The following is a 26890-nucleotide window of genomic DNA, read 5'->3' on the forward strand; positions in this document are numbered from 1 at the left end:
CGGGATCCCATAGAACGATAGGCATTGTTCACCCGTACAAAGTACGGCCGTTGTTGCCGATTGCATCTTTTTCGTAGTGTGAACATAGCAAGTCTGCACCTGAGTATATACTGATAGTGCTCTCTGGTTGTGTGTCATGTTGGGGAATCTGTAGCCTTCTGCCTTTTAGAGTACTCATGTGCTGGCCATCACTTCTGTAACTGTTCCTGCAATTGTGTGAGCGCTGAATTCATCGACTACTTCCCATTTGTGGGTTTTTCCTGTACTGATCATACATCTCAGACCTGGTGACAGTCACTGGGCTTCCTATATTGTATTTTCTGGAGGAAATGACAGAACAGTCTAAGAAGCGAAGCCCCACAATATACATTACCTAGGAGTGTGCTTCTTTTTCCATAAGCTTGGGAGGACGGTTCCCAAAGCGCAGGAGTGCCGTGTATCCTCCTATTACATTGTTTCCACATAACTAATCTCTGGATGAACGTCCGTGGAACAGGAAGCCTAGAAAAAGGCTGTAGTATCCTGTTGTTCATTTTATTGCTGGGCAAGATTTGGTGAAGTGTCCTCTATGAGATCCTCCACAATGAAGGTAACATTTATGTTCTGTTTTTTTCCTTATTTCATCTCCTCTTTCCTAGTCTTCTACTGTTAATTTCCTGAGCTTGTATTAGCAGTTTACCCAGTGTTTGGTATTTGGTTACTTTATACATTAAAGCAGGAATAATAATGGCATTGTCTCTATCAGCCAATCAGATGCTAGCTCTCATTTTCAGATCCTTTTAAGAATGGAAGATTAATCCAATTTGTTGCTTTGCACCAGTTTTGATACCTCTGCCCCATAATCTACTTGTTGTGAAATGAATTGTAGTGTTTTGTATGTTTTATTTAAGTATCTGGATTTCTTGCTATTATCAATTTTCTCCAAATATTTGCAGATGCTTTTTAATGTGATAAACATTTTCCAATGACAAATGATAACAGATGATGCTTTAGTGCAGGGGCATTACTTACCATAGCTGATGTGTTTGTTTTCCAGACCTTTGAGGCCAATGACCTGTATCAAGGGCAGAACTTCAACAAGGTGCTGAATTCCTTAGTTCTTCTCAATAAAGTCACAGCAGGTATGTGTGTATGTGTATAGCTTTATTTTTGCATCTATGTTTAAAGTTGTCTAGAGACATAAATGCTCTCATTATTACCCAAGTAGATTTACTGTTACCAATTATATCCACGCTGCTAAAACAATAGATTTTGATCTATGTAAAACTATTCTATCTTTGTTCTTTTTGTTATTGGTGGTTAACTTCATTGACAAAATACATGAGACATTTGCATATGATATGCACTAAGCATCAGGTATCCAAAAACAAAAAAGGGTAGAGCGCCGCATTAGATACGTTCGTATTAACATGGCCCTAGGAAAGACCATTAATATCTGATCTGTGACAGTCACACCTCCTTGGTGAGGTTAATGTCCTTTTTATTGTTTACCAGGCTCTGCTCCATAGGTTCTGTAGTGGCTGTGCCTTGTATTACAACACCAAGCGCAAACAACATATACAGAGCTGCTGTGTCTGGTCAACAGTGAAGAGGAGGAGGCCGCTAGTTAGCTCACCTTGGGATGCCAGGAATGGTGACATAACAATAGGTCATCAATATCAGACTCCCAGAAGAACCCTTGAATAATAAAAGCCAGAACTTGGTGTATACATCACAACATTTCCCAAGTATAGGGCGGATGTATTCCACAAATATGTGAACAAAGCCTTACCTGTACAGAAGTCAGCAGATACAGCATGCCATGGTATAAAGAGAACGGGCCATATTAGAATCCTTTAGTTTTATTGACATTTCTTTACCATGCAAGGAGTGGTGCTGGAGGTCTCTGCCACCTGCCAACCGCTTTACCCATACATGTAAAAATAAGATGGTGGTTAGTGTAAACAGAATGCTGTTACATATAGGTAAAACTTGTCAATGACAGAATGAAGGGTCAACTCTTTGCCTTCACAGTTCTGGTGTGATGCCATTATGCATGTGATGGAGCCTATGTTGGTGGTTGCTTTCCTGCTCTTTATTAATACCATGCAGAAGCTGTGTTGCTGGAGTATGTGCTTTATATTTGTTTCCAATTGTATCCACACAGGCGTCCTGCCTTGTTGTCTCCCAGCTGCTTCCTCTTGAAGCAGCAGGCTGTGAACAATGAGTATGCAAGTCAGGGCAGCGGTGGAAAACGGACATCCTGTTCATCTCTTTTTCCTGAGAGAAATGGCCTGCATCAGCCCAAGCAACCCCAATGTCTCACAGCATCTTCCTTATATGATGGGAATAGTCTTTGTTGAATTCTAAATTCTCCATTTAGCCACCTAAAGTGGATCTGTAACACTTGTTTATGTAGCTTATGTAGAGTGCAATAATCTCATTAGGTCACCCTAGATAACCCCTAAGATGTAGTGCTAAAGACTAGATAAACATAGGTTTAGTGAAGGATCAGACACATAATTTATTTTTTTATATTTTTGCTTCTGGTTGATTAACTTCTTTTGGGAAAAACACAGTACTGGATTATTTCATATAAACCAGATTGTCTGTTACATAGTAAATTGCCTTATTTCCTAGTATAAAATAAAGGCTTCTGCTGGCTTGTGCAGGTTGTAAAGTACATACCTGTTCCTTTTGAAAATGTCCTCTGCTTGTTAATATACTTTGCTGTACAAAGTTTCCTAAATATCTCCCTGTTCTGCACTGAATTACACTGAATTTTTTTAGATTCTGCCAGCTCTTACAAAAGCGGCACCAAAAAAAAAAAAAAAAAACTTAACCTTTGAATTCCCCTCCGTTCCCTGCTGCTTGGTCCTTTTTGTCTTGATTAATAAGTAATGTCATTTAGACGAGGCCAATAATTTATAGGGGGAGGAGGAGTGCTTTCAGAGATTGAAGCCCCTTTTATAAGTATGTTCACTGTACAGTATACGCTGCAGAGATTATGTAAAAAGCCCCTATTACACGAAACAATTATGGTTCGTATTCGGCAGATATCAGCAGTTATGGCTGATAATCGTCTTGTGTAATAGAAGACAACGATGAGCCGGCATGAACAATGTCAGCTGTCAGTGCTCGCATGCTCCTTGTTCGCTGGCAGCGATATTACACGTGTTGACAGCGAGCGGGTAGAAGCCGAGTGGCCGGTGGAGTGCTGTTGGGGACTGCTCGGGTGATCACTAAATTGTCCAGGCAGCCTACAGAAGATAGCGGCGGTCTGCTGCCGCCACTCCTGTTCCACAGAGCAACGGCAGCAGATCGTTGCTATCTTAAGGCCCTATTCCACGGAAAGGTTATCGTTCATAAACTTGCTCCAACGACCGCTTTTTTTTAGCAAACGATAACACATAAAACATGTGGGAATGTGAATATGTAGAGTAACGATTATTTTGCGGTCGTTACATGGTCGTTTGAAACGTTCGCCGGGGTGATCGTGACCGTACGACACACCTACTTTTTTTAAAACCTTTTTTTGAACGACAAAGATTTCTAATTTTACGAACAGATTAGCGAATTGTCTTTCAAAGACCAACAATTTTTTTTCGACATGCTGAAAAACAATTTTGAACGTCAATATAACGATTTTGCCTTTGTCGTTCGCTCGTTTACACCAATTCCACAAAGTGATTATCGTTAACGAGCGGTCGTTGGAGCGAGTTTATGAACGATAATCGTTTGGTGGAATAGGGCCTTTAGTTGTTTCTCTTTCAACATGTTAAAAGACAACGATCAGCCGACATCGTTCATGTCAGCTGATTGTTGTCCTCTATTACACAAGACGATTATCGTCCGAATACGGCGATCGTTTCGTGTAATAGGGCCTTTACCCTATTTACGGCCAACGTGTGCAATGTGCCGTCAAGGAGCAAGCAAGAACTATAAAGTATAGGCTGAGAGAAGGGGCCAGGCAAGCTTTCAATACAAAGTCCAGGGCACCTAATGAGAGGTGTCTGTCTCCTGGACATTTGCTCTAGCGGCAGCTGGGACAGTGTTTCGTGACTCTTTGCATGGCTTAGATGCTAGGTATCGTCCTACTTTCTCCTCTGTATAGGGCTGTTTTAATGGTTCAAAACTGTTCAAGTCAATGGCATCCTAGCAAATAAAAGTGCTGGGGACAGCAGAGCAACAATTCCCAAACAAATCCCAGTTAAATAATATACCAGTAAAATAAACAAAAAAAAAACTTTACCTCTTTATAAAAACAGCCTGATGTGTCATGAAATAACAGACTAAAAATTATTTTAGTAAATTGGGTTTCATAATTTACTGATCTAAATGGTATACCTCCTTAGTTGAAAAAGAAAAGTTTTCTGTGTGGCTGTGTAAAAAAACAAAAAAAAAAACTGCTATACTCGCCTGCTGATGCTGCCGGTCCTTTACTACCCGCAACTTCCTCAGTGTATTGTCATCCCGATTCCACAGGACCTGCTAATCTGTGAGGTGGGGATTATCGGCAGAGCAGGCAGGTTCTTTGGCATTGGAATGACACCGAATTTAGAAGAAGCAGTGAGCAGCAGCAGACTGGCAGTGTTGGTGTGAATGTTGAGTGAGGGATCTGGGGAGAAGAGTATAGCGTGTTTATTTTTACACCACCCCCCAGCCACAGGGATATTATTTCTTTTCCCAGACAATGGTTTAATGGTCAGAAACCATGTGAATTGTATTATATACATATATTTCAATTATAAGTATACATTTGTTCTGTTTCTAGATATTGGCTTGGGAAGTGACTCTGTATGTGTTCGTCCATCTTCTCATCGGATTAAGTCATTTGATTCCCTTGGGTCCCAGTCTGTACTCAGCCGCTCATCAAAATTATTGCAGGGTCAATATCGAAGCCTGGTGAGTTACATTGTGGTATCCTAGATTCCGAAATTATTTTATTACTTTAAATTCCTAGGCTCTGGGCATGTTGCAGACTCCATTGTGCTCAGAAGAAAACCTTTAAAGACACGTCAAAGTATTTACTCTAACCTTATATAACCTCAGTTATGATTTATAATATATCCCCAAGAAATTGCTTTCTTAATTTTCTAGGTTTTACCTCTTCCCGTAAATAATAAAACGCTTCACTTGGCTGTGTGTTTCTTGGCAGCAGGTACATTATTACAAGAGACTGGGCACAGGGAATTAATATCAAATGAGTTTGTGTCCTCAGATTCCAGGTTCATTAACAGCAGAATCATTACCTTAAAGCGCACAGCAGATGTTAGCTAAAGGTCTGTATCGTACAGTGAATGCGTGTGAAGGTGTGTATTCACTTTTGCACACCAGTTTTTAGTGGCTATCCAGATCAGGGAAAGCATAACTGCCTTCTTCCAGAAACAGCTTGACTCTTGTCCTCAGTTTGAGTGTGGTATTGCAACTCTTTTAGGTAAAAGGGTACTCCGGAGAAACAAAATTTGTTCTTTAATTAATTGGTTTTAGAAAGTAATACAGATTTGTAAATTACTTTTATAAAAAAAAAAGCCCTCAAATACTTAACTGCTGTGTACCCTTCAGAAATAGGTGTATTCTTTCCAGTGCTCTCTACTGCCCCCCATGTTCATGGCCAGGAACTGTCCAGAGCAGAAGCAGATCCCCATAGAAAAACTCTCTTGCTCTGGACAACAGTGAGTACTGTCAGACTGGAAAGAACATACCACTTCCTGCAGGGCATACAGCAGTTGATGAGTACTTGAAGTCTTGAGTTTTTTTTTTAAATAGAATTAATTTACAAATCTGTATATCTTACTGATGATAGTTGATCTACCACTATAATGGAGGTGAGTTGTAATACCCCACAAAATCTGAACACGGGTGGTGCTGTTTTTTAAAGAAAGCAGCAATATGTTCCTAAACCTAGGGAACCACCTTAAGGCTCGGCTCACATTTTCATTGTGGCTTCTGCATATGGTGGAATACATAGAGCCGTGCTGTATTTGGCATATGGCTTGTTGTCCTTTCGCGCCCCCCCCCCCCCCCAATGATGTGCAGAGCAGAAATAATTAATATTCTTACTTTAGAGTTGAAATCTTTTAAAGGGATATACCATTATCCTAGAATATTTAGTGTTACTAGGCCACAGTATAAGTAACATAGCTTGTTGCTACTTCCAAGAAGTCTTCTCAGCGGGACCTGCCCATTCAGCTAACCACTGGGTGCAATGGTGTCCTGCTTCAGACAAGGAATGGCTGAGCTGATGCTGCTTGCTGAGACTTTTTTGGAAGTAGCAAAAAGCTGAGTGTTGCACTGTAAGTTGCTGGAATGGGAGCTGTGGGGGACCCAGGTGGGTAAATATCTTTCCCTTCTTCCACCGTGCCCCAAGCCACATATGAGAAACTTTAGGATATTTGAATACCCCTTTTTGGGGTAGCTTCACACATACCGCATCGCAGCGGATTTTATGCTGCAGATCCGCAGAGTGTTTGATCTAAATAACTGAACACTGCATCAAATCTGCTGCAGATCTGCTTCAGATCCTGTACGTCTGAATGCACCCTTAATCACATTGTTATATTAATACACCAAGAGTGGTGAAGTAGCAAATTTTTTATTTTTATACTGAAAATAAATCTGTTGTTGCTGATTTTACTTTTTACTTTACTTTTTGCTTTAGGACATGACCGATAACAGCAACCATCACATGGTGGTGAGGGCAAAGTTTAACTTTCAACAAACCAATGAAGATGAATTGTCTTTCTGTAAAGGGGATATAATCCATGTAACACGGCTGGAAGAAGGCGGCTGGTGGGAGGGCACACACAGTGGCAAGACTGGATGGTTCCCGAGCAACTATGTCAGAGAAATCAAGTCTTCTGGTGTGTATCATGTGTTCATCTTAATTTGTATGACTTCTTTTATCACTTAGTTGGGCTTGGGGCTTTATTACATGGCCTGTTGAGCTGGGTAAGTGAGGGTCAATATGCTAGAACAACAGTTTCTTAAAGAGCCTATTAGACGCTCAATAATCATGTGGCAAGGGCTTCATGGAAATTGTTAGCGATGTCTGTGCAGCCCTTGCTTTAACACCTTAGTGACTGGCTTATTTTGGGCCTAGTGACCAAGCAATTTTCTCTTTTTTTCTTTTCTTTTTTTTTTTTTCATTGCTGCCCCCCAAGTGTCATACTGTTCTTTTATTTTTGCCCACATAACAAAAACGAGTTCTTGTTTTTTGCGGAACAGCTTTTTACCTTTTTATTGCCACCATTCTGGCATTCATGAAACTTATTGATTCATTTTTATTAACCCGTTTTTGGAGGGATAATCTAAAAAATTTAGCTTGGGTTGTTACGGACACAGTGATAACAAACAAATATACTTTTTTATTTTTATTTGTAACAGTTATTATCATGTACGTCATCGTTTTAGAATAGCATCTACTGACAAACTAAATATCTAACATGAAAGTGATTCTAAATGTCGAGGCATTGCCCATATAGTCAGTTCAATCTGGCTGCCCTTATTTCCAAGGATATCAAAGGATGAGCACGTTGAAATTCAGCATGCCTGCTGGCATCAGTCACATCACAGATAAACGTTGGGAAACCTCTAGACGTTCCACTTAGACATTAGATAACTGAAATGCCTCTATTTTGTAGAGCTAGCTGTACAGTGATGCAAAAATAGTAGTCTTGCCGACAGGGAGTGGAGGACAATGGGTTAAACCCTTGATAGGATCTTATGTGAGAACTATGTGCTTTACTTCATAAATGGAAGAAAATATCAAGTCACATACAGTAACATGGTTACTGAAGTGTTTTGAAACTTTCTTTTGTGTATTTTACTGTGAAATGTTTTTAGGAGCAAACCTAGTTGTATCTCTTGATCCATAGGTTGGCCATAATGCTTTATTTTATGACTTGTAAGGGGTGACTTACATTTGTCAGACTGCCATCTGGATAGTACGAACCATTAGACATCAGACCTGCATATCTATTAAATTTATAAGATGTGACAACTTCATATTCTTAACATAATTTTTTTCTGTTCTTCAGAAAAACCAGTATCTCCAAAGTCTACAACACTGAAAAGCCCTCCAAAAGGGTTTGAGACTTCAGCAATCAACAAAAGTTACTACAATGTGGTGAGTATTCTCTACAGGATAGATGCTTCCCAAGAACGTTGTTAGTATCTTTGAGTTTTCCCACTGTTAGGAACTTTTCAGTGAAATAAAAAAAAAATCTTAGTTGGTTTAAAGAAAATTGAGTTAAAAGCAATTTCATAGTTTACTGCTACAAACAAAGGGAGATGGTTACTCTCAAATGTTAAAGTAAAAATCTGTTTCTAATTCTCTGTAGCCACATTGTACCTTCAGAAATTACTCGGAAAGCTTCAGGAAACAATCCATGTTTACTGAGTGCAAAAATGGAGGAGGAAAAAAACACTCACCTGCTGCAGGCTGCCGCGGTGACCTTCTGGCTTTTCCCTCTGTCTTTTGGGGTGAGAGAGTGCCCCCTTGTGGCCGAAGGCATAATGCTGCCTATCGGCCTGAAGAGGATTTGAGAGGGTTGTGAGCCAATGGCTCCTGACCCTGTGATACACATTGCAGCATTTAACTGTAAATCAGAAGCATACAGTTAAAGTGCCAGTGTCAGCACCCGGTGATACTTGCCTTGGTGCTGGCACTGGCCCGGGCTTCCAAGCAAAGCATCCACAATTCCAGACAGTTTCCAGATGTCGATCTGGATGACATGCCCTATAATTTCTGGGACTATTTTCCGGTACAGACACCCTTCAGGAAAAATCCTGAAGGGTGTCCATGCCGCATAGAACTCTATGTGTCAGGAAATAAGAAATACAGATTGATTTTCCTGAAATGTGAAGAGGGCCTTAGTCTGAATAAAGGTGAATTTTTCCCCTTTAACATTGCTGATTGCTGTTTAGAAATGATGACATGCCTTGGGTTTTTTAGTGTAAAATTATAATTCCTGTGTAAGAATTAATATAGATGCTTTTGGAGTTCCTACAGCCACATTGGCCACTAAAACAATGCTGCCCTCTTGTGGTTTGAAGTATTTTATGTTCAGGAAATATTATGCTGTCCTTTTGAGAGCAACATAAACTAGTGACCGATGCATAGAATAAATGGAGCAGGCACCATTATGTCATGTCAGAATCCTAGTCCACATGATATAAAAAGGCAACACAAAACTGAAAATCAACAGAAACCTACTGTATAAACAAACTTACACTTCAAGGACCAAAATTCCATGTAACAGCAGAAAAAAACAAGCATATAATAAATGTGACACAAAATAAAGTTCAAGTAATACAGTATCAAAATAAGAAAAAAATAAAAAACCTGAAAGTATTAATGCTATTTAGGTAAGAGTGCTTTTGTAAGACCCGTCCATACAGACAGAAATGCTTTGCACACTTGTGTCTGTAAGGATGGGTCTTACGGACAATAGCTCATTGTTGTGTTTGTGTTCAATAATCTAAAGGCCTTATTACACTGAACTATTATCAGCTGTAATAGAAGGCAACGATTAGCCGACATGAACAATGTCGGCTCATCATTGCTGTTGTTTGTCTTTCAACGTGTTGAAAGACAAAAAACTGTGATAGCAGCGATATGCTGCCATCGCTCTGTGGAATAGGAGCAGCGGCAGCAGACTGGTGCTATCCTTTATGGGCTGCCAGGGCAGTCCCCGTGGCCTCCCCTGCACTAACCTGCTCGCTGCGGACATGTGTAATAGCGGCAGCAGCAGCAAAAGGGGAACAAGAAGCAAACGAGCGCTGACAGCGTTAGTTTACTCCTATCTCCTTGTGCTCTTCTGTCGCCCTGTGACAAGTGTCCTCTGCCACCACCATTACCAACACCGGTAGGCTTTTTGCCTACACTATATTGTATATCAGGGTGGGGTAGCTTGGGGTGAAAGAGACAAATCTTTTCTTCCAGAAGATTTAACAAAATCAGCATTTAAGTCCTCAAAAGGGTTAAAGAGGATGTACCACCAGGTCATGGGGAAGCTGGTGCCGCGGTCCGTTTTTCGGACCGCAGCCCGGTTCCTGTGCACGATGCCGTTCTATACACTGGAACTGCCCGGAGCTAAACCACTGGAGGCCGGCCGGGCCGCCCCCAGTGAGAGGGAATTCCCTCCCCTGTATGCCGCGGCTCCCTTAGAATGAATGGAGCCGCGGAATTCCCTCCCACTGGGGGCGGCCCGGCCCACCTCCAGTGCTTGAGTACCGGCTGATTCCTGTGCATAGAACAGCGCTGTCCACGGTAACCGGGCCGCGGTTCGAAAAACGGACCACGGCATCGGCTTCCCCGTGATGGCGCAGTTCGATTCATGGGTTCAGATTAAAGAGGAGCGACGTCTGATAGAAGCGCTGGCAGGGCGCAAAGCAGCTGTCACGTCTCCTGTGATCTAAGTGTACTGCCGTTCCTACCACCCTATTACACATGGATGGCTTTTAACCTATGATGAATCAATAAAGATGAAGATATTTTACTGGGTGAGTGTGCTCTTGTTTCCCTAATGTGTATGGTATATCACGAACCTTTGCTATAGAGAGCAGCACCACGATTCCCAGATCCACCACGCTACACCCACCGTGCACTCCATAACTCCACTTCTTTTTTCAGTGTTCCTAGTGCAGGCGCTGTGACTTTCTATATTAGATTAATTGGTGGTTGGTGGTACATCCTCTTTAAACAAACTAAACCATAGGACCTGAATAAAATTTTTGTAATACCTCACTGAAAAATCAAAAATCACTCCAAACTGTATGGATGGAAAGAAGATGGAGTGCATCTCAAAATACAGAAGCAGGGAATAAGCAAAACCTATGTAATAAAACATGTAATTGAACAAAAGTGGTAAAAAGGGCACATTAGGGCTAGTTCACACTGAGCAAAATCCCCATCTCCACTTAAAGAATTAACATGTCAATTCTTTGAGCGGTGGGAGCAGAGGAGAGTGCTCCCTACCATACAGACACTGTGGGACATTGACTGACACTGTCTGGTTTGAGTCTATGGTTTTAAAGTGTACCTGTCATCATGTGTCTTTAAAAAAAAAAAACAACATGCAGGGTTACTGTACTTTAGCAGTGTCTGTAATCCTTCTACACATGATACAGTTTTTATATCACTCCTATATTATTTTATAAGCATATAATTATAGGACTGTGTGTATATTAGCTGCCTAGCACTTAACAAAAACCATCCCTCATGAACTAATTCTGCCTCAGTAAAGCAAATTTATCATCTAAAACAATAAACCAGCAGCCCTACCTTCAGTAATGTACCATAACCACTGATGTAAAGCTTAGCATAGCTACTACTGCCAAAATGACAAACCTAGCAGAGCATGATAGGAGTTGTAGTTATTCAACAACCCCAGCCTGTGATTCACTAGTCTATGTATAAATATTACTCAGTTGTGCATTCTCTTGTGTTTCCTAACTACTACACTACAGCTGCTGTGGCCTAATAGGAATTGTATGTTACAGTCAGGCCCGCTTCTGCCATGAGGCGGAATGAGCCTTCCGCCTCAGGCGGCAGAATTTGCGGTCCGGCAGGGGGCGGCATTATGTCCCCCCTGCTGTCATTTTTGTTAAGTATCACTTAACAAAAATGACAGCGGCCGCTCACCTGTCCCGTCGCCTGCGCTCTCCACATCCTGTCTGGTCCCGCGATGTCACCCTGCAGCTGTCACGGACCTCCAGGCTGTGGTGAGTGCCCGGGGTCGGTGGGGGACGCGCTGGGGTGATCAGGTCGCGCGGGACCGCCCCGCGCGACCCGATCACCCCACTCACTCACCACAGCCTGGAGGTCCGTGACAGCTGCAGGGTGACATCGCGGGACCTGACGGGATGTGGAGACAGCGGAGAGCGCGGGCCGGCTGCGGTGTGGGACAGGTGAGTAGATGGCGATGGCGGCGGCGGCGGCGGGGGGGGGGGGGGGGGGGGGGGGGGGCCGGGGGGATGCCGGCTATCACTCGGGGCGGCCGCCTGAGGTTTGCCTCAGGCGGCATAAACCCTTCAATCGGCCCTGGTTACAGTATATGTATTGTGGCACAATAAAGCTGGAATTGTCATGAGAAGATGCTGTCCTCCAGTGCTTTTTTACATGGATTGTTGTGTGGGAGAGAACAGGGACTGTACATCTATACCAATTGGGATCGCTGCTTCTGACCAGTAGAGAGTATCTGTATGGGGTTTTAATACATCTCTTGTGGGGGAGGGATCCGCTTCCAATTGAATGCCCAGTTTGTTCTGCCTAATTTTTCCTGGTCTCACACAATTGCAGTCTATAGGTGCCAGACTATAAAGCTGGCCCTGCACTTTGGGGGCGGGGGGGGGCTTTCTTGTATACATGTTTAGCCTTGATTAATCTGCTGAAATCATGGCTCACTTTTATTTTCTGTATGTATTTGTAGATGGATGCGTCCATATACTGTAAAATTATCATTAAAATTACACTTACATTCATCAGTCATAACATTAACACCACTGACTGAATAAATAAATAACATATCTTGTTACATTGTCCTCTTTCAAGAGTAGTGGAATGTATCAAAAAGTTATTGGATTCTTAATTCAGAACTTCTTTGAAGCAGGAAACACTGGGAAGAGTAATGACAAGAGAGAAACTGTAATCAGTAGGAGCGTCTTCAAAGCAGCAGGTCTTTTGGGTTGTTCCCAGTATGAAGTGGTTAGTACCTACCAAGAGTGGTCCAAGGAAGGATATCTGGTGAAATGGTGATAAGGTTATAGGCACTCAAAGTATACAGCGTTGACTTCTCCAGATCTCCGTATGCTCAAGATTTGCTGGGAAAGTCTGATTCAGAGATACAGGACTTAAAGAATCTGCTGGTTACATCTTGGTGTCAGATGCCAGAGGACATCTTAAGAGGTTGTGTGGAGTTCATTCCTTGATGCTGCTTTGGTAGCATAAAGGTGACATACACAATATAAGGATTTGTTCACATCTGTGTCATGAATTGTTTTTGCTTACAAAATATGGAAAGAAAAGCAAATATACGCAAACCAGATCTGTCACACTTTGGCTGCATTTACATGTCCGTAGATTTGCAGACCTTACGGATGGTGAATGCATGCAATGCATTCCTTGCCCACCATGATATATCAATATGCTGGCAGCGGGGGAAAGTTTTTGAATCCCTGTGGCACTGTAAATGACACAGCCACTCAAAGACTTTCCTGCTGCCGGCATGATATTGGTACATCGTACCGGGCGGGGAAAGACTCCATTGCATGCATTCACTGGCCGTAAGGTCCGCAAATTTACGTATGGGTGAATGCAGCTTTTGGTTTTGTTTAAAGTGTTCTTTCATAGCATCCTTCGTTTTGGTGGAAAGGATAGCTCTTTTCTTTTCATGTAATATAATAGAATCTGTGCATCCAAACAGGTATGAAGTCCATGCCTCTGGGGGGCAAAGCTGTTGTGGTGGCACAAAGTGGGGGTGTGCTCAATATTAGGTGGGTGGTTTTAATGTTATGGCTGATCAGTGTATGTTTGCTATATGCAGCTAAATTGTAAGATTTGGTGTGTGTGTATAGCTCACTAGCTGTGGTAATCCAGCACTCTAGATGTCTCACTGTACTGTGAGGATGAATATCTTCTGGATTTTGTGGTTACACTGTAAGAACTTCACTGATTTCTTTCCTGTTTGCTGAAGTAAAAATACTGTGCGTTGTCTAGAGTATCCCCCCCCTCCCCTCCATACACTGGGATGTCTCCTAGCTGTGATGTCTTCACCATTCATAGCTCCCTTGGCATGGATTGTTTATCCTGTGCTACAACAGCAGGGCTCTGTTTTAATGCTGGTCAGTTCCTTCAGCGCATCGGTGGGATGGGGAAAACTGTGTCATGGGGTCTTCAATGAGCATTCACAGTACCTATAGCCCACGCAAGGGTATATGGCTGAAGAGGGGTGCAGGAGAGGTGACTTATGTTCATTTTGTGCTGTTGCTGATGTTTGTTGGGTTTACTGTACTGTATACTAAGTACTACTACTTTGCTTGGTGGAGAAGGTTTGCATAAGCTGTGTTTTGACTTCTGTCTCCTCGATCATATTGCTGTTATGAGACTGTATGACAGAGTAATTTTTTTCATTCATGGGATTATTGTCTCTTGCTGGGAAAGGAATGCCTTTATGTATTGACTCCCTTTTAGCTCGGCGTTTTGCTCTCCATTTTTTTTTTGTGTGTGTGTATATTTGTATATCTATTTTATTTATTTATATATATATATATATATATATATATATATATATATATATATATATATATATATTATATTTATATAATTTTTTATTTTTTTTATATGCTGCCTCTTGCCAGTTGCCCATTTCGGCTTTGCGATGTCCAGCTAACTTTTGAAGTGTTTCTGAGACACATGGGTTCGACAGAACGGAGCCAGTTTATTGGGAAGGTCAACAATTAGGTCCTAAGAAGTGAATGAACTTGCAAAATTCAACAAAAATGCCCTTATTCCTCTCTGTGTAGATGAGAATGAATGGGTGCATTGAAAATAAATGAACAGGCTGTAATGTAGTCACAGAAGAAATATCAAGCCTTTCTGTCTGTGCTTTCAAGTCAGCTCTGTACAGAAAGCTTTAGTAGATTAACTTGCTGGTATTATATACAGTAAGCTGGTAGGTCTTAGTGCATCATTACTTGCAGCTTTTTATTGATGTATTATTATATGTAAATGATAGTGGACATGCTGCATGGTCAGGGTCTATATAAGATGCATTCTAGGAAAAAGCTACCCCCGGCATCATTGTGCATGAAATGCCGTGCTTTCCCTTATTATTGGTCAGCTCTGCTTCCTTAATACGACTCCAGATCCCATCCTCATATGCTGAGTAAGACATTGTTTGGTGTATATGGCGTTATATTGTCTTATAGTTATTTAAAGAACATGACTTTCGGTCTACACAGCAAGCACTGTGTGTGTCTCCCAAGATCCAGTATGATATTGAGGAAATTGAGCTGCCTAAAAATAAGGGGAGCAGGGCAAGTGTTTACTCTTTTTTTTTTTTTTTTTTTTTTTTATCTCCCCAGAATGCCTTAGGCTGGGTTCACACTACGTATATTTCAGTCAGTATTGTGGTCCTCATATTGCAACCAAAGCCAGGAGTGGATTGAAAACACAGAAAGGCTCTGTTCACACAATGTTGAAATTGAGTGGATAGCCGCCATTTAATGGCAAATATTTGCTGTTATTTTAAAACAATGGCTGTTATATTGAAATAATGGCAGTTATTTACTGTTATGACAGTCATCCACTCAATTTCAACATTGTGTGGACAGAGCCTTTCTGTGTTTTTAATCCACTCCTGGTTTTGGTTGCAATATGAGGACCACAATACTGACTGAGATATACGTAGTGTGAACCCAGCCTTAAAGTGATTACATTTGCTCATATTTATCAAGCTGTCTGAAACCCATACGGTTCCGCCCCCCCCCCCCCCCCCCCCCCCACTAGCAAATGACAACTTGTATTTTAGTCTGGGTTCGCTCTTTTTCCAGGGGTCAGTTTGGTGCCACAAAACAGAGCTGGTAAGTCTGTTCAAGAATAGACACAACTTATGCAGGTGGACACCCAAGAGATCCCATTGACGTCTGTGAGTCTGTCAGGTTGCCATCTGATGGTTGTTTATTCTGCAGGATACAGAGCCCCGGTGTAAGTGCAAGCCCTGCCTTACATCTAAACAAGTGATAAAACCTGACCAAGTGCAAGGGCTGCCAAAAAATGAAAGGAAAGAGGGAATCCCATACACTCTTTATTACACATGCACACGCTGTAAAAAAAAATTGTGCGAGAGCCTGGTGTTCACCTCTGTAAAAAATTGTGGGCGAGGGCCTGTTGTGAACCACCGTATAATTGTGGTTAAGAGCCTGTTTTAAGACCCTGTTAAAAATTGTGGGTGAGAACCTGTCATGACTCTATAAAATTGTGGGTAAGGGGGCAGGTGCAAGGCAAGAGGCAGTGGTGTGACCCAGAGATTCTATTGAGGCCCTTTTGAAATAATATATAAAAAATGTATAAAAAACAACCGCGCTACTGACAGACACAGCTGTTAGTAGGTTACCAGTGTCCGTATAGCTGCAGGCTACCAACAAGTGGTTACTGCTCCCACTCAATAAAACTGTAATAAAAGGTAATAATAATAATGTTGTGCCGTGCTAAAAAGTTACCTCATTGGTTAACCATTTCATTATAATATGGTAACTTTTTAGCGCGGCACAACATTATTATTATTACCTTTTGAAATAATGCCACACGGCAGAAGTCTCCCCCCTTCCACGAGCGGGTGCTCTGGGGAACACTTGCGGGAACACATGGTATGGCCTGCCGGCTTCCCCTGGCCACTCAACTGCCTCTTGCAGCCATCTTATTCAAGGTTGATATGTTTATTACTGACCAGTGATGGCAAACCTTGTCCCTCCAACTGTTGCAAAACTACAATTCCTATCATCTGGGCAGCCAGAGCCATATATTTGGTCATCAAGGCCTTGATGGAAATTGTAGTTTAGCAGCCGGAGTGCCAAGGCTTGCTATCATTGTTCTAGACTGATTATGTAAAACAATAAGCCACGTAACCAGTTATCATTTTGAGGTTTGTGGGTGTTAGAGATGCTAAATAATTATAATTCAATTAAATGGTTATCAATATATCAATATAAAGTTAGTATATTAGTTAAAGAAAGCACAATTGATATATTGAAAAACAAATGGAGTGAATTTTGACATACTATCATTACTAAAGAATATTATAATAATTCTGTATATATTGTGTTGTTGCAGGTGCTACAAAACATTTTAGAAACAGAAAATGAGTACTTAAAAGAGATCCAGAATCTATTATCCAATTATCTTCGTCATTTACAATCCAGCGAAAAGTAAGGTTACATGTATTTAAATCTTTAAACAAAAAACAAAGCAGGGCTGGGGAACCTTTTAGTTTTAGTAAAGTGTAAAGTGTTGCGGTATCTGTTGGTGCTATATAAATAAAAATTATTAATATTATTATCCCCCCACAAGATTCCGCCTACCATTGTAGTTAACCCCAAGGACACCCCTGGCAGTGCAGGTCATCCCCAATGGTGTCTCGTCCTGTAGCTGTGCTGTAGCTAATCCCCAATGGTGTCTCTTGTCCTGTAGCTAATCCCCAATGGTGTCTCTGGTCTGTATAAAAAAAAAAAAAAAAAAAAAAAAAAAAAATCCTTCACGCGAGTTCTAGCTGGGTCCTCTTCCTTCTCCTGTAAGTTAAAGCAGCGCAGGTCTTTTTCTACAGGAGGCATGCAATGAAATTACGTCATCGTGCATGGCTCGCAGGAGAAGGAAGACCTGACCTGACGTACAAGAGCTGGCACGTACGGCATCCTCCTGTGGTTGGTGGCCACCATGATCAATGTTATACTGTGTGGGGATCCGGCCAGACACAAGAGGGCACTCTGCACAGACACACTCCCGCAGGCTGCATCAGAGGGCTGGATGCGGGCTGGAGGTTCCCCACTGATGATTTGAAGGATTCCTAACAATTTTGTAATCTTCTGGCATGTCATATTGATATGTCAGAAGTTTTGAGCTGTTTAGGTCCTAGGGCTGGGACCCCCAATGGTTGCTAAAGTGTCAGAAGCACTGAGCTGTTTGCCTTCATTTCTGCTTGGCTCTCTTCATTTACATATATCAACTAAAAGCCTGAGATTCTGTCCATCTTAGCACTACACGCTTAGTATGCTGAGGAGAGTTAAGAAGAAACAAAGTCCCCAATGCCCAGCTTAGTGCTTCTGATACTTTTTATTCCAGCTATTTGTGGGGGCTCATCACCTGGAGCCCCACTGATCAATCTTTCTGACATGTCACTGTGATGGATGTTTTATAAAAATTATGTATATATGTCTTAAAAGGATTGTGCCACTAGGGCAACCCTATTTGTACACCTTGGTATTGAATATGGATGTCAGAGGGGGAAACCTTGCCACAGGCATTACTGGCTCTTACTCTGGCATTCTTGTGCCCTTTGTGTATGACATCTAATTGGCCACCATTTAATGTCCCATTTTCTATTCACTGGCTGCTGCAGGGAATTGTGGCTAATTGCAAGCTTCTCGGGACTAAGGGCCCTATTATATGTAGCGATAATCTGCCAAATCTGGCCGATTAGGCAGATCATCTCTCTGTGTAATAAAGACAATGATCAGCCGTTGACAATGATCATCGGCCGAACATGTTTGGTCCTGACCTAAAATCATTGCTACTTGTAATATCAATGTGCCGTCAACAGCTGATGACTGTTTAAAAAATAATCATAAAGTTGATAAATACCTGATCACTCCCGATGCTTCTGTCTGCTTCCCAGTTCCTTACTGTCTTCTGCCCGCAGCCTGTGGTGGAACTACAGAGCCGGCCTCTGAAGTGACAGGCAGTTCAGTGACTGGCTGCATGGCCTGTCACTTCAGAGGCAGGCTTTGCTGTACTCACGGCTGCTGTGGGACCGGGCAGAAGCATCGCGGAGTGTGGGCAGGGATGTATGAACTTAATTATTTTATACTAGGCAAGGGCTACATGGACATCGCTTACAATGTCTGTGAAGCCTTTGCTGCGTGATGGCCAAGCTGTGTAATAGGGCAGAGATCAGCGCTTGTTTACTGAGCCTATCTCTTATGTTACTAATGTTGGTGGCCTAAAAAGCAAACAAAACAACCAAACCAAAAACCCTAAATCATTTAAAGTGTATGAAAAAGAAAGAACAAACCCTTTGGGCACTGACTATTACTGCTGTAGTGTTATGTTAGGAGAGAATAGTTGGTTCTGGGGGAAAAAAAATTGGATAATTGACTTACAGATTTAGATATATAGTACTAGTAAAAGTGGTCCCCACATAGGGTTCCTGGCAGAGATCAGCCTGTTCATTTCACAGTATATTTTTTTGTGGCGATGTCCTAGATTTCAGCCATGAGAGATACCTGTAGAAGACTTGTGATAAGACTTCTGTGTCCATGGTAAACTGATGGCTTCTTACTGTGATACGCTCACCAGAATAGTTTTGACATCCACACCGGTATCACTGGTGTACTCATTGCAGTCTATAATGCATCACAGCTTAGGGTTATTCATGATAGCTTTGCTGTGTATTTGTAACATTTCTGATTTCTGTGTATGCTTATTCTCTTAAGGCTCAGTCCCACTAGTATCTCTTATTTATTGGGAAACCTGGAGGAGATTTGCACTTTTCAGCAGGTGTTGGTCCAATCATTGGAGGATTGTACAAAGTAAGTAAAGCAATATTAAACATTTGTGAACATTCCTTCATTGCATTTTTAATTTGCATTTCTGGTGGTGTTTTTTTCCCCTGTTTGTTGTATTTTTGTCACCACTGCATAGAGAGATGTATAGGAAAAATATCAGTAAAGATGGTGTATCTAGAGCATACTGCATATTAAGAAGGCGGCCACTGACCCAAACAAATGCCACAAATAAAAACACAAATGCCTTTAATGTTTAACAATCAAGAGAAACATTGCCTCCTGGCCCCCTCTGGCCTGTCCGCAGCCACTGTCTTGTGCAATTTGAGTAGCTTGTGTAATATAACTTTATTTGTCGCAGCCCCGTCTTGTATTATTATCATTTCTTTATGTGTACCTGTCACAAAAAAACTTTTTGACAGGTCAGAGAGGCAGACAAAAACTGAAAAAGTGCTGCGGCAGCCTGCAAGTGACAGGACTTGCCATGTATACTACTTCCGTCATACACACAATAAAAACCTGTTACATAGATTTTTAAAAAATGAGGTTCTTAGCAAACCATTTGATCAAAGAGAGTGTACTATCTCACCACGTTAAGGTGTCCTCATAGAGATGGTTCCTACCATGGCCTTTCCAGGACTAGAAGTCTTCAAAACTGGTCAAAAAGGAGAGACATAAGCCAGAGATATATGTCAAACATTTTAATCAGTAGAATAAGTGTGGAAAGGACTTTGCTGCCTTGCAATCCTCTCCTCGCTGTTTGTCTATGTGAGAAGTGCCCCATGTGGTCATCCTGGTCACGTGGCACAGACCCGAGAGAAGAATACGCTGAGTACGCAAAGTGTGTTCCCCTCTTTCTCCTCATCAGCCATGGTCTAAACACTCAGACCCATGTTTTTTTTCCTTTTTCTTTTTCTTTTTTTATGACAGTGTGTCTTTTAATCTCTATAATTTTTTTCATAAAGCATTCAGATACCAAGCACAACAACTGCCCTGCCCCCCCTTTTATTAATTTTTTTTATTCATTCAATTGGGTTAATAAGAAAGCAGGATGAGGCAAAGTTTTCAAGGCCTTCCCCTTAATGGTCTATAATCTGGTTATATGCTACAATTAAAAATCTGTTGAAAAGATAAATGTTGGGCGAGTACATAATCTTGGGATCATCTAATGTTTCCTGGGCAAAAATTAGAGAGCTGAAATAAATTATAAAGTTAGTTATCAATATAGCTATAAAATTGTAAAGAAAGTAAATTTGTTCTATTTTCACTGCAGTTTTGTTTTCTTGTGACACATTGGGGGATAGCCTGGGCTGAGGGGACTGGTGTGAATGTAAAGCTGACACCATTTTCAGCTTGGACGGTATTGTAAGCATTTTATGTGTGACCTAACCATGAAATTCATACAATAACTGCAGCAAGCCATCCCCTGGCAGCTTCCAATGGATATACAAAGGACATGTCTGCTAAAAGTTTGTTTTTGGGTTACACGTGTTTATTAAAGTGTTGTATTGCCCCCTAAAAGTTTTATACAAATCCCCAATATACACTTATTACGGGAAATGCTTATAAAGTGCTTTTTCCCTGCAATTACTACTGCATCATGGCTTCACTTCCTTGATAACATGGTGATGTCACGGCCCGACTTCCAGAGCTCTGTGAGCTGTGGCTGCTAAAGAGGATGATTGCAGAGGGATGCTCAGTGTCCCTCCAGTGCCCTGTGTCCCTCTGCCATCATCCTCCAGCAGCCACAGCCTGCACAGCTCTGGGAGTCGGAGCGTGACATCACCATGTTATCCAGGAAGTGAAGCCTTGATGCCATAGTAAGTGCAGGGAAAAAAGAACTTTATAAGCATAAATTTTATAAGTGTATATTGGTGATTTTTATAACTTTTGGAGGGCAGTACAATACTTTAATAATATTTTTCGCCGGACTTCTCTTTTAACAATGTTCTTCAATCGATATCTTGCCCTTATGTCTGTTTACTGCTACATAAATCATTGAGGCTAGGCTTACACCATTTTTCCCACATCCTGTTAAAAGGTAATGTTCATTTTGTTACTTAAGTGTATCATTAAAATGGGATACAAAAATATTGTGGGTTCCATTTGTTTGTGTCCTGTTTTTTTTTTTTTTTTGCCACAAGTTAATGGCAACATGATGCACCTGGGTAGGCACGCTCGCGGACTCTGGTGGCCTCGCGTATCTCCGCTGGTCCCATAGGCTTCATTCTGTGGTTTGCCAGATTTTGCCATCCACCCGAAGAATAACCCGCTGGCAGTCCATAGTGTGCACATACCCTAAATATGAGTGTTTTTTTTTTTTTTTTTTAATTTGATCTGTGTTATGTTGAAGTGATATTCTAGCATTCAACAGGCCAGAAATACAACGCTGCCATGTTATTTTCCTAGATATTTTTTTTTTTTTTTTCATCCATTTTATAAATGACTTCTAGCACAAACCTTTTCACACATAACCTAAGTATGTGTCTTTAATGGAATTTAAAGAAACTTTTTTTTTTTTTTTTTTTTTTTTTTTAAAGAGACCCTGTCAGTAGGTTTATGGTGACCTATCTACGGGTAGCATGAACTAGTGACAGAGAAGGTGATTGTATAACTTACATTGTTCTGTGCAGCAGCTCCTGAGATATGCTCCTGAATATCATGGACAACTAGTGGTCCTCTCCATTATATGCATGAGCCCAGTAGTCCGGAATATTCATGAGAAACATAAAACTCCGCCCACCAGCTGCTGATTGGCAGTTATCTATCCATGCTGTGTATAGGCAGGCAACTGTCAATCAGCAGCTGGAGGGCGGGGGGAGGGGTGTGGCAATGATCCTTTTCTCCTGCATTTTAGAACAGCTGAACACAATGATGTAAGTAATACATCGATTTGTTCAGCATTTCTTTTACTAGTTTATGCTGCCCTCATTCAAAACTGCATAAATCTAGTGACAGATTCCCTTTGTTTCAGTACCTTCTAATCATTTAGTAAAGTGACTTTGCATACATGGCCAACTCCATATATGTTCAAGCTTGGAAAGGCCCCATTCCCTAGATCTTAACCAATCTTAATATTGATATGTTGTAAAGAATTTTACAGGCACACATCATAAACGTGATTTATTTTATTATTATTTTTTTTTAAGATCTTATTGGTTGTATGTTTAATCTGTGACTCTCTCTTCAATAGATTACCAGAAGGACAACAAAGAGTTGGCGGTTGTTTCATGAGCCTAATGAATCAAATGAAGAGCCTATATATGGCTTATTGTGCCAACCATCCCTCAGCGGTTAATGTCCTTACACAGCACAGGTATGGGTTTTTGTTTGCTGTACATAACTGGCTTTGACAGGACGAACTAAATGCTGAAAAAAAAACCTGTCTTCTGAAAATGTTTGTGATTGATTCAAAGACTGCACCCTTAAATTGAATTTTTATGTTATTATAGTGTCTTTTTAGGCCTTATATTAAAGGGAAACTGCAAGTTTCCAAACACCGATCACCGGAGCATTGCATACATAAATTTTGGTTATGTTCTGTGATTCGCCATTTTCAGTAACCCCCCCCCCCCCCGAAAAAAAACCCCTTTATTCTGGCCTGACAGTGTAACAGAGGTGTGTCTGTGAGTCTGTCAGCGCCTACCCTACTCTCGAGCTACCGCTGTATCTTCAGGCCTGCCTCTTCCGGAATGATAGACAGCGGGGACTCTATCAGAATATTGCTTACACATAGATATAGGCTGCTGCTCTGAATGAGGAGTATGGCTGTGCTGTCATTATATATGCTTTACTGTTGCTGATACTGTTATAAATGCTTCCAGCTCTGCTCCTAGCTCCTAAAGTGATCCTCTAAAATTTCCCACACCGTATGCTTATTACCTTTTTATCTAGTCCTTTGGTTGGTCCTTATCGGCCAAGTAGTCAGGGCTGCTTGGAGATTTTGCCTGTAATCTGACCTCTCTGGGCGTGTTTACAATTGCAGAGCTTGCAGTGTCATTGAAAGGGGCCGTCTTGTAATCTTGTATGGACGCCAACGTGATTGCTAGGTCGGGGATGTGCAGTACGCCAGCTTTCAATCCGTGTGCTGTTTCGGGTGCGGGCTAGCAATGACGTCTGTGTCTATATAAGATTACAGAATGGCCGCTTTCTGTGACGCTGCAAGCTCTGGAATTTTAATCCTGCCCGAAGAGGCATGATTACAGTTATGTACCAATTATCTAGGTATCACAACTTGCACCTTGTCACACTGGCTCAAATCCTACCACTTGCCCATATTTTCTGTTTCAGACACCTCTTAAGTCCTAACTGTTCACTTGCTGCCAAATCTATCCTACCCCATTGAGCCAAAGCACTGTCACTTTTTCAGGCAGCTGTACTGGCAGTCAATTTTTGTGGACGGTCTCAGGGGTTAAATACATCCATGCATGGGGCTTCTGCTGCTTCTTTTATAAAATGCCAAATCTTGTAGTCTCAGGGTAAACTACAAGGATCCTAAGGATCCCTTTTTTTTTTTTCTAAACTTTTTTTTTGAGTCATGACCAGGCAAAGAAGCCCTGTCTTCTATACAGTGATAGCTATGCAAACCATCTAAAATGAGTTATCTTTACTGAAGCTGATAATGTGTGTAAGTGCAAGCTATGTTTGTTCAGAGTAAGTGTGTCTGGTGAAAGCTCAGTATCCCTGCAGAGTAACTGGAGCATGGATAACCCAGGCAGAGAATTCTTTGTGTCTCCTGCACGCTGCCTTCCCCAGCTTGGCTGTATGCAGGAGAGATGATGTCATCCTCCCATCAGCGTACAGAGAAAGGAGCCCCAGCCTTCCATCAGGACATAAGACATACAGCTTCTAGTCTGTAGCACCAGAGTGCGCTTGTACCCGTAGTACAATGCGGTGCCTGTGTGCCATTCTAAGGCCTGGCAGTGCGGAAAGTTCCTGCTCTATCAACTACAAGCAGAAATCTTCCTCCAAAGTGTAAGTCACTTTGAATTTTAGAACAAACTTGTCTTTTAGACAATTACTCCATCTTGTTTGTGAAGATCCTGCTTCAGTCACCTGGCAAAGCAGATGTTCTCTGTATACTTACTGCTGAGATCACTATTATCAACTAGTAACCTGATCTCCTGTAAATCATTGTACACCTCTGTACACTTTGTATACATGTTTTACATTCATTAGGAGTCCACAGGTTTTTAGGAAAGGTAACAGGTCAGCAGTTAGGAAATTGATCTGTCTGGTCATGGTAATGAAAAGTTTACTGTATAATATACTGTTTATTATTTTTTTGTTTTGTGCATTTTTATTTTATTTTGCAGTTACTATGTTGCAGATATCATCTCACCCTTTAAAAACAATAGGACTCATAATGCGAGTCTGTGTCCTTGTTGTAAGGCATTATTGGATTTATATATTTGTTGTTAAGGCTTCCCTTTACCTTTGACTTTAGGTTTTAGGCAGAGAGATGGATTGGAGATGGAATTTGCTCTTTAGTGCTCTGGTATTGTCTTGTTGCTGCCTTGTAGGTGGGTTACTGTTCACTGTGTTTGTTTCTATTGTATATCTGTAGCTTGCAGTGTATGTGAGCCGAGCACAGAGGAGATGGACTCTGCACAGCTTACAAGTGTTCAGACAAACCTCATGAAAGAATGTTTTGTCCCATTTTTAGTGCAGCTGGCATGGGAGAATAGTTATAATTTTGCTTCCCCCTTTTCACAGATAACACAGACACTGTGGCAAAGTGACACACCAGGGAATCTAGGATTACTGTGTTAAATCTGTTGTGGTTTCCTTCCTTTCTAGTCCAGGAGATTTCAGAATACCTTTATGTATGTACCCATGGTCCTAGTGAATGTTTTCACTGTAGCTACATTAGAATAAAAGAATTGTGTAAAATCGGTGTACTATGTTCCTTATAAATAAGTTTCTGTAGCATTCACCAGTATACACCGAAGTAACAAAGGGGCTTCTGTCATTTGTATCTCTTGTAGGATGTTGTAGGGGGAGTGCAGCATAGAGGAGATAGGATGTAAGGGGAAGTCTTGCTCTTCAATTGATGTTTTCTGCCTGGGAATTTATGTGGTTAACTCTTAGGATAAGTCTTTGGTGGGGTGCCTTACATCCCTTCTGGAACATCGGGCTGTACTTTCACACCACACCGTGTCGGACTGGGGTATCTGGGGCCCACTAGAGAAAATTATCCTGGGGGGTCCACAAATAAAGAACTAATGAGAAACGATATTTTAGTCACTGTTGTTCCAAAGCTGGGGGCCCACCGGAGGATCCTCCGGTGCTCTGGTGGGCCAGTTCGGCACTGCACTACACACTTGCACAATTGGATCAGGTGAGCGCACTCTATTTAGAGTTCACTCAACCTTGGCTCTTTTGCTCTCCCGCAAATAGCGCTTTTCCTACTTTTTTGTATTTCAAATGACACTTGCATACCATTTTATTATATGATGCAGTTGATGATGATATTGGTCAGCGTGGGACATCGTATGTCGGCAGATCACGTTAAAGGTGATTGAGTTACCTGTGACTGCTGTATCTAGTGAAGACAATGAAGTGATATGACTAATTTTGTCAATTACTAACCTTCATCTTGGAAGCTAAAAATAAAGTTTTATTTTCCTTTACTGCAGTGAAGAGCTTGGTGAATTCATGGAGATGAAGGGTGCCATTAGCCCGGGTATTCTTGTGCTAACCACAGGCCTCAGTAAGCCATTCATGCGCCTGGACAAGTATCCAACACTACTAAAAGAGCTAGAACGACACATGGAGGTATGAAAAGCTGTATTGCTTCACTAATGCTTTGGATGATATGTGGAACACACTTGAGGATTGTTTTTTTTCAGAATGGTGAACTGTAAACATGGATGCATCACATGAGGTAGAGGTGTACAGTTCTTGAAATGGTATAATTAGCAAATCTTTGGATTTTACGTTTTTTATTCAAGATAAAAATATTTGTGCACTGATGCTGTGCTAAGCGGTATTTTATCAGTTCCTGCAGTTAATGACAAGCCATATTTATAGATCAGGTTGGCTAGACCAAAGTATGGTTGTCTCTCCCCTCCCTCCTTTTTACATTTTTTTTAAAAATAAATCTCTGTTTGAGATTAGCTTGCTAAACCAGATTGAAGTAGGACTTAAACATTAAAGGGAGTACATTGACAACACAATTTTCACTGATTAGAGCCAAAACATGGTCATTTCTATTTTCTGATTATAATTATTTCAGTTTAATTTATGATAGTTTTATGGGGGCTGCCATCTAACCTGAGCTGTTTTTAACAGCGTTTTGAGCCCCATGCACATAGGGGGCATTCTTTTTAAAAGGACATTAGAGATGAGCGAACCGGGTTCTGGTTCAAGTCAATCCGAACCCGAACAATCGGCATTTGATTAGCCGTGGCTGCTGAACTTTGATAAAGCTCTAAGGTTGTCTGGAAAACATGGATACAGCCAATGACTATATCCATGATTTCCACATAGCCTTTGGACTTTATCCAAGTTCAGCAGCCACCGCTAATCAAATGCCGAAAGTTCGGGTTCGGATCGACTCGAGCATGCTCCAGGTTCGCTCATCTCTAAAGGACATTCCACAGGGAGGGGAGGCTGAACTGTGAACATCATT

At 41.4% G+C, this 26890-nt stretch overlaps 1 protein-coding gene across 3 annotated transcripts in view; it reads left to right on the top strand.

Annotated features, from left to right (window-relative positions):
- ARHGEF7 (Rho guanine nucleotide exchange factor 7) overlaps positions 1–26890 on the top strand; it is an 81807-nt gene that overhangs the window by 25549 nt on the left and 29368 nt on the right. For 2 of the 3 annotated variants that reach the window (XM_069972369.1, XM_069972366.1), the window contains exons 3-10: positions 1037–1121; positions 4754–4884; positions 6641–6842; positions 8019–8107; positions 16814–16908; positions 19189–19284; positions 22451–22573; positions 25896–26034. In XM_069972369.1, the coding sequence (XP_069828470.1) occupies positions 1037–1121; positions 4754–4884; positions 6641–6842; positions 8019–8107; positions 16814–16908; positions 19189–19284; positions 22451–22573; positions 25896–26034 (960 nt within the window). Of the gene's footprint in view, positions 1–1036; positions 1122–4753; positions 4885–6640; positions 6843–8018; positions 8108–16813; positions 16909–19188; positions 19285–22450; positions 22574–25895; positions 26035–26890 lie in introns of those variants that run through there. The other variant, XM_069972367.1, reaches the window with a different exon arrangement.

This window comes from Dendropsophus ebraccatus, chromosome 5 (assembly GCF_027789765.1).
Source record: "Dendropsophus ebraccatus isolate aDenEbr1 chromosome 5, aDenEbr1.pat, whole genome shotgun sequence".
NCBI classification, from domain to species: Eukaryota; Metazoa; Chordata; class Amphibia; order Anura; family Hylidae; genus Dendropsophus; species Dendropsophus ebraccatus.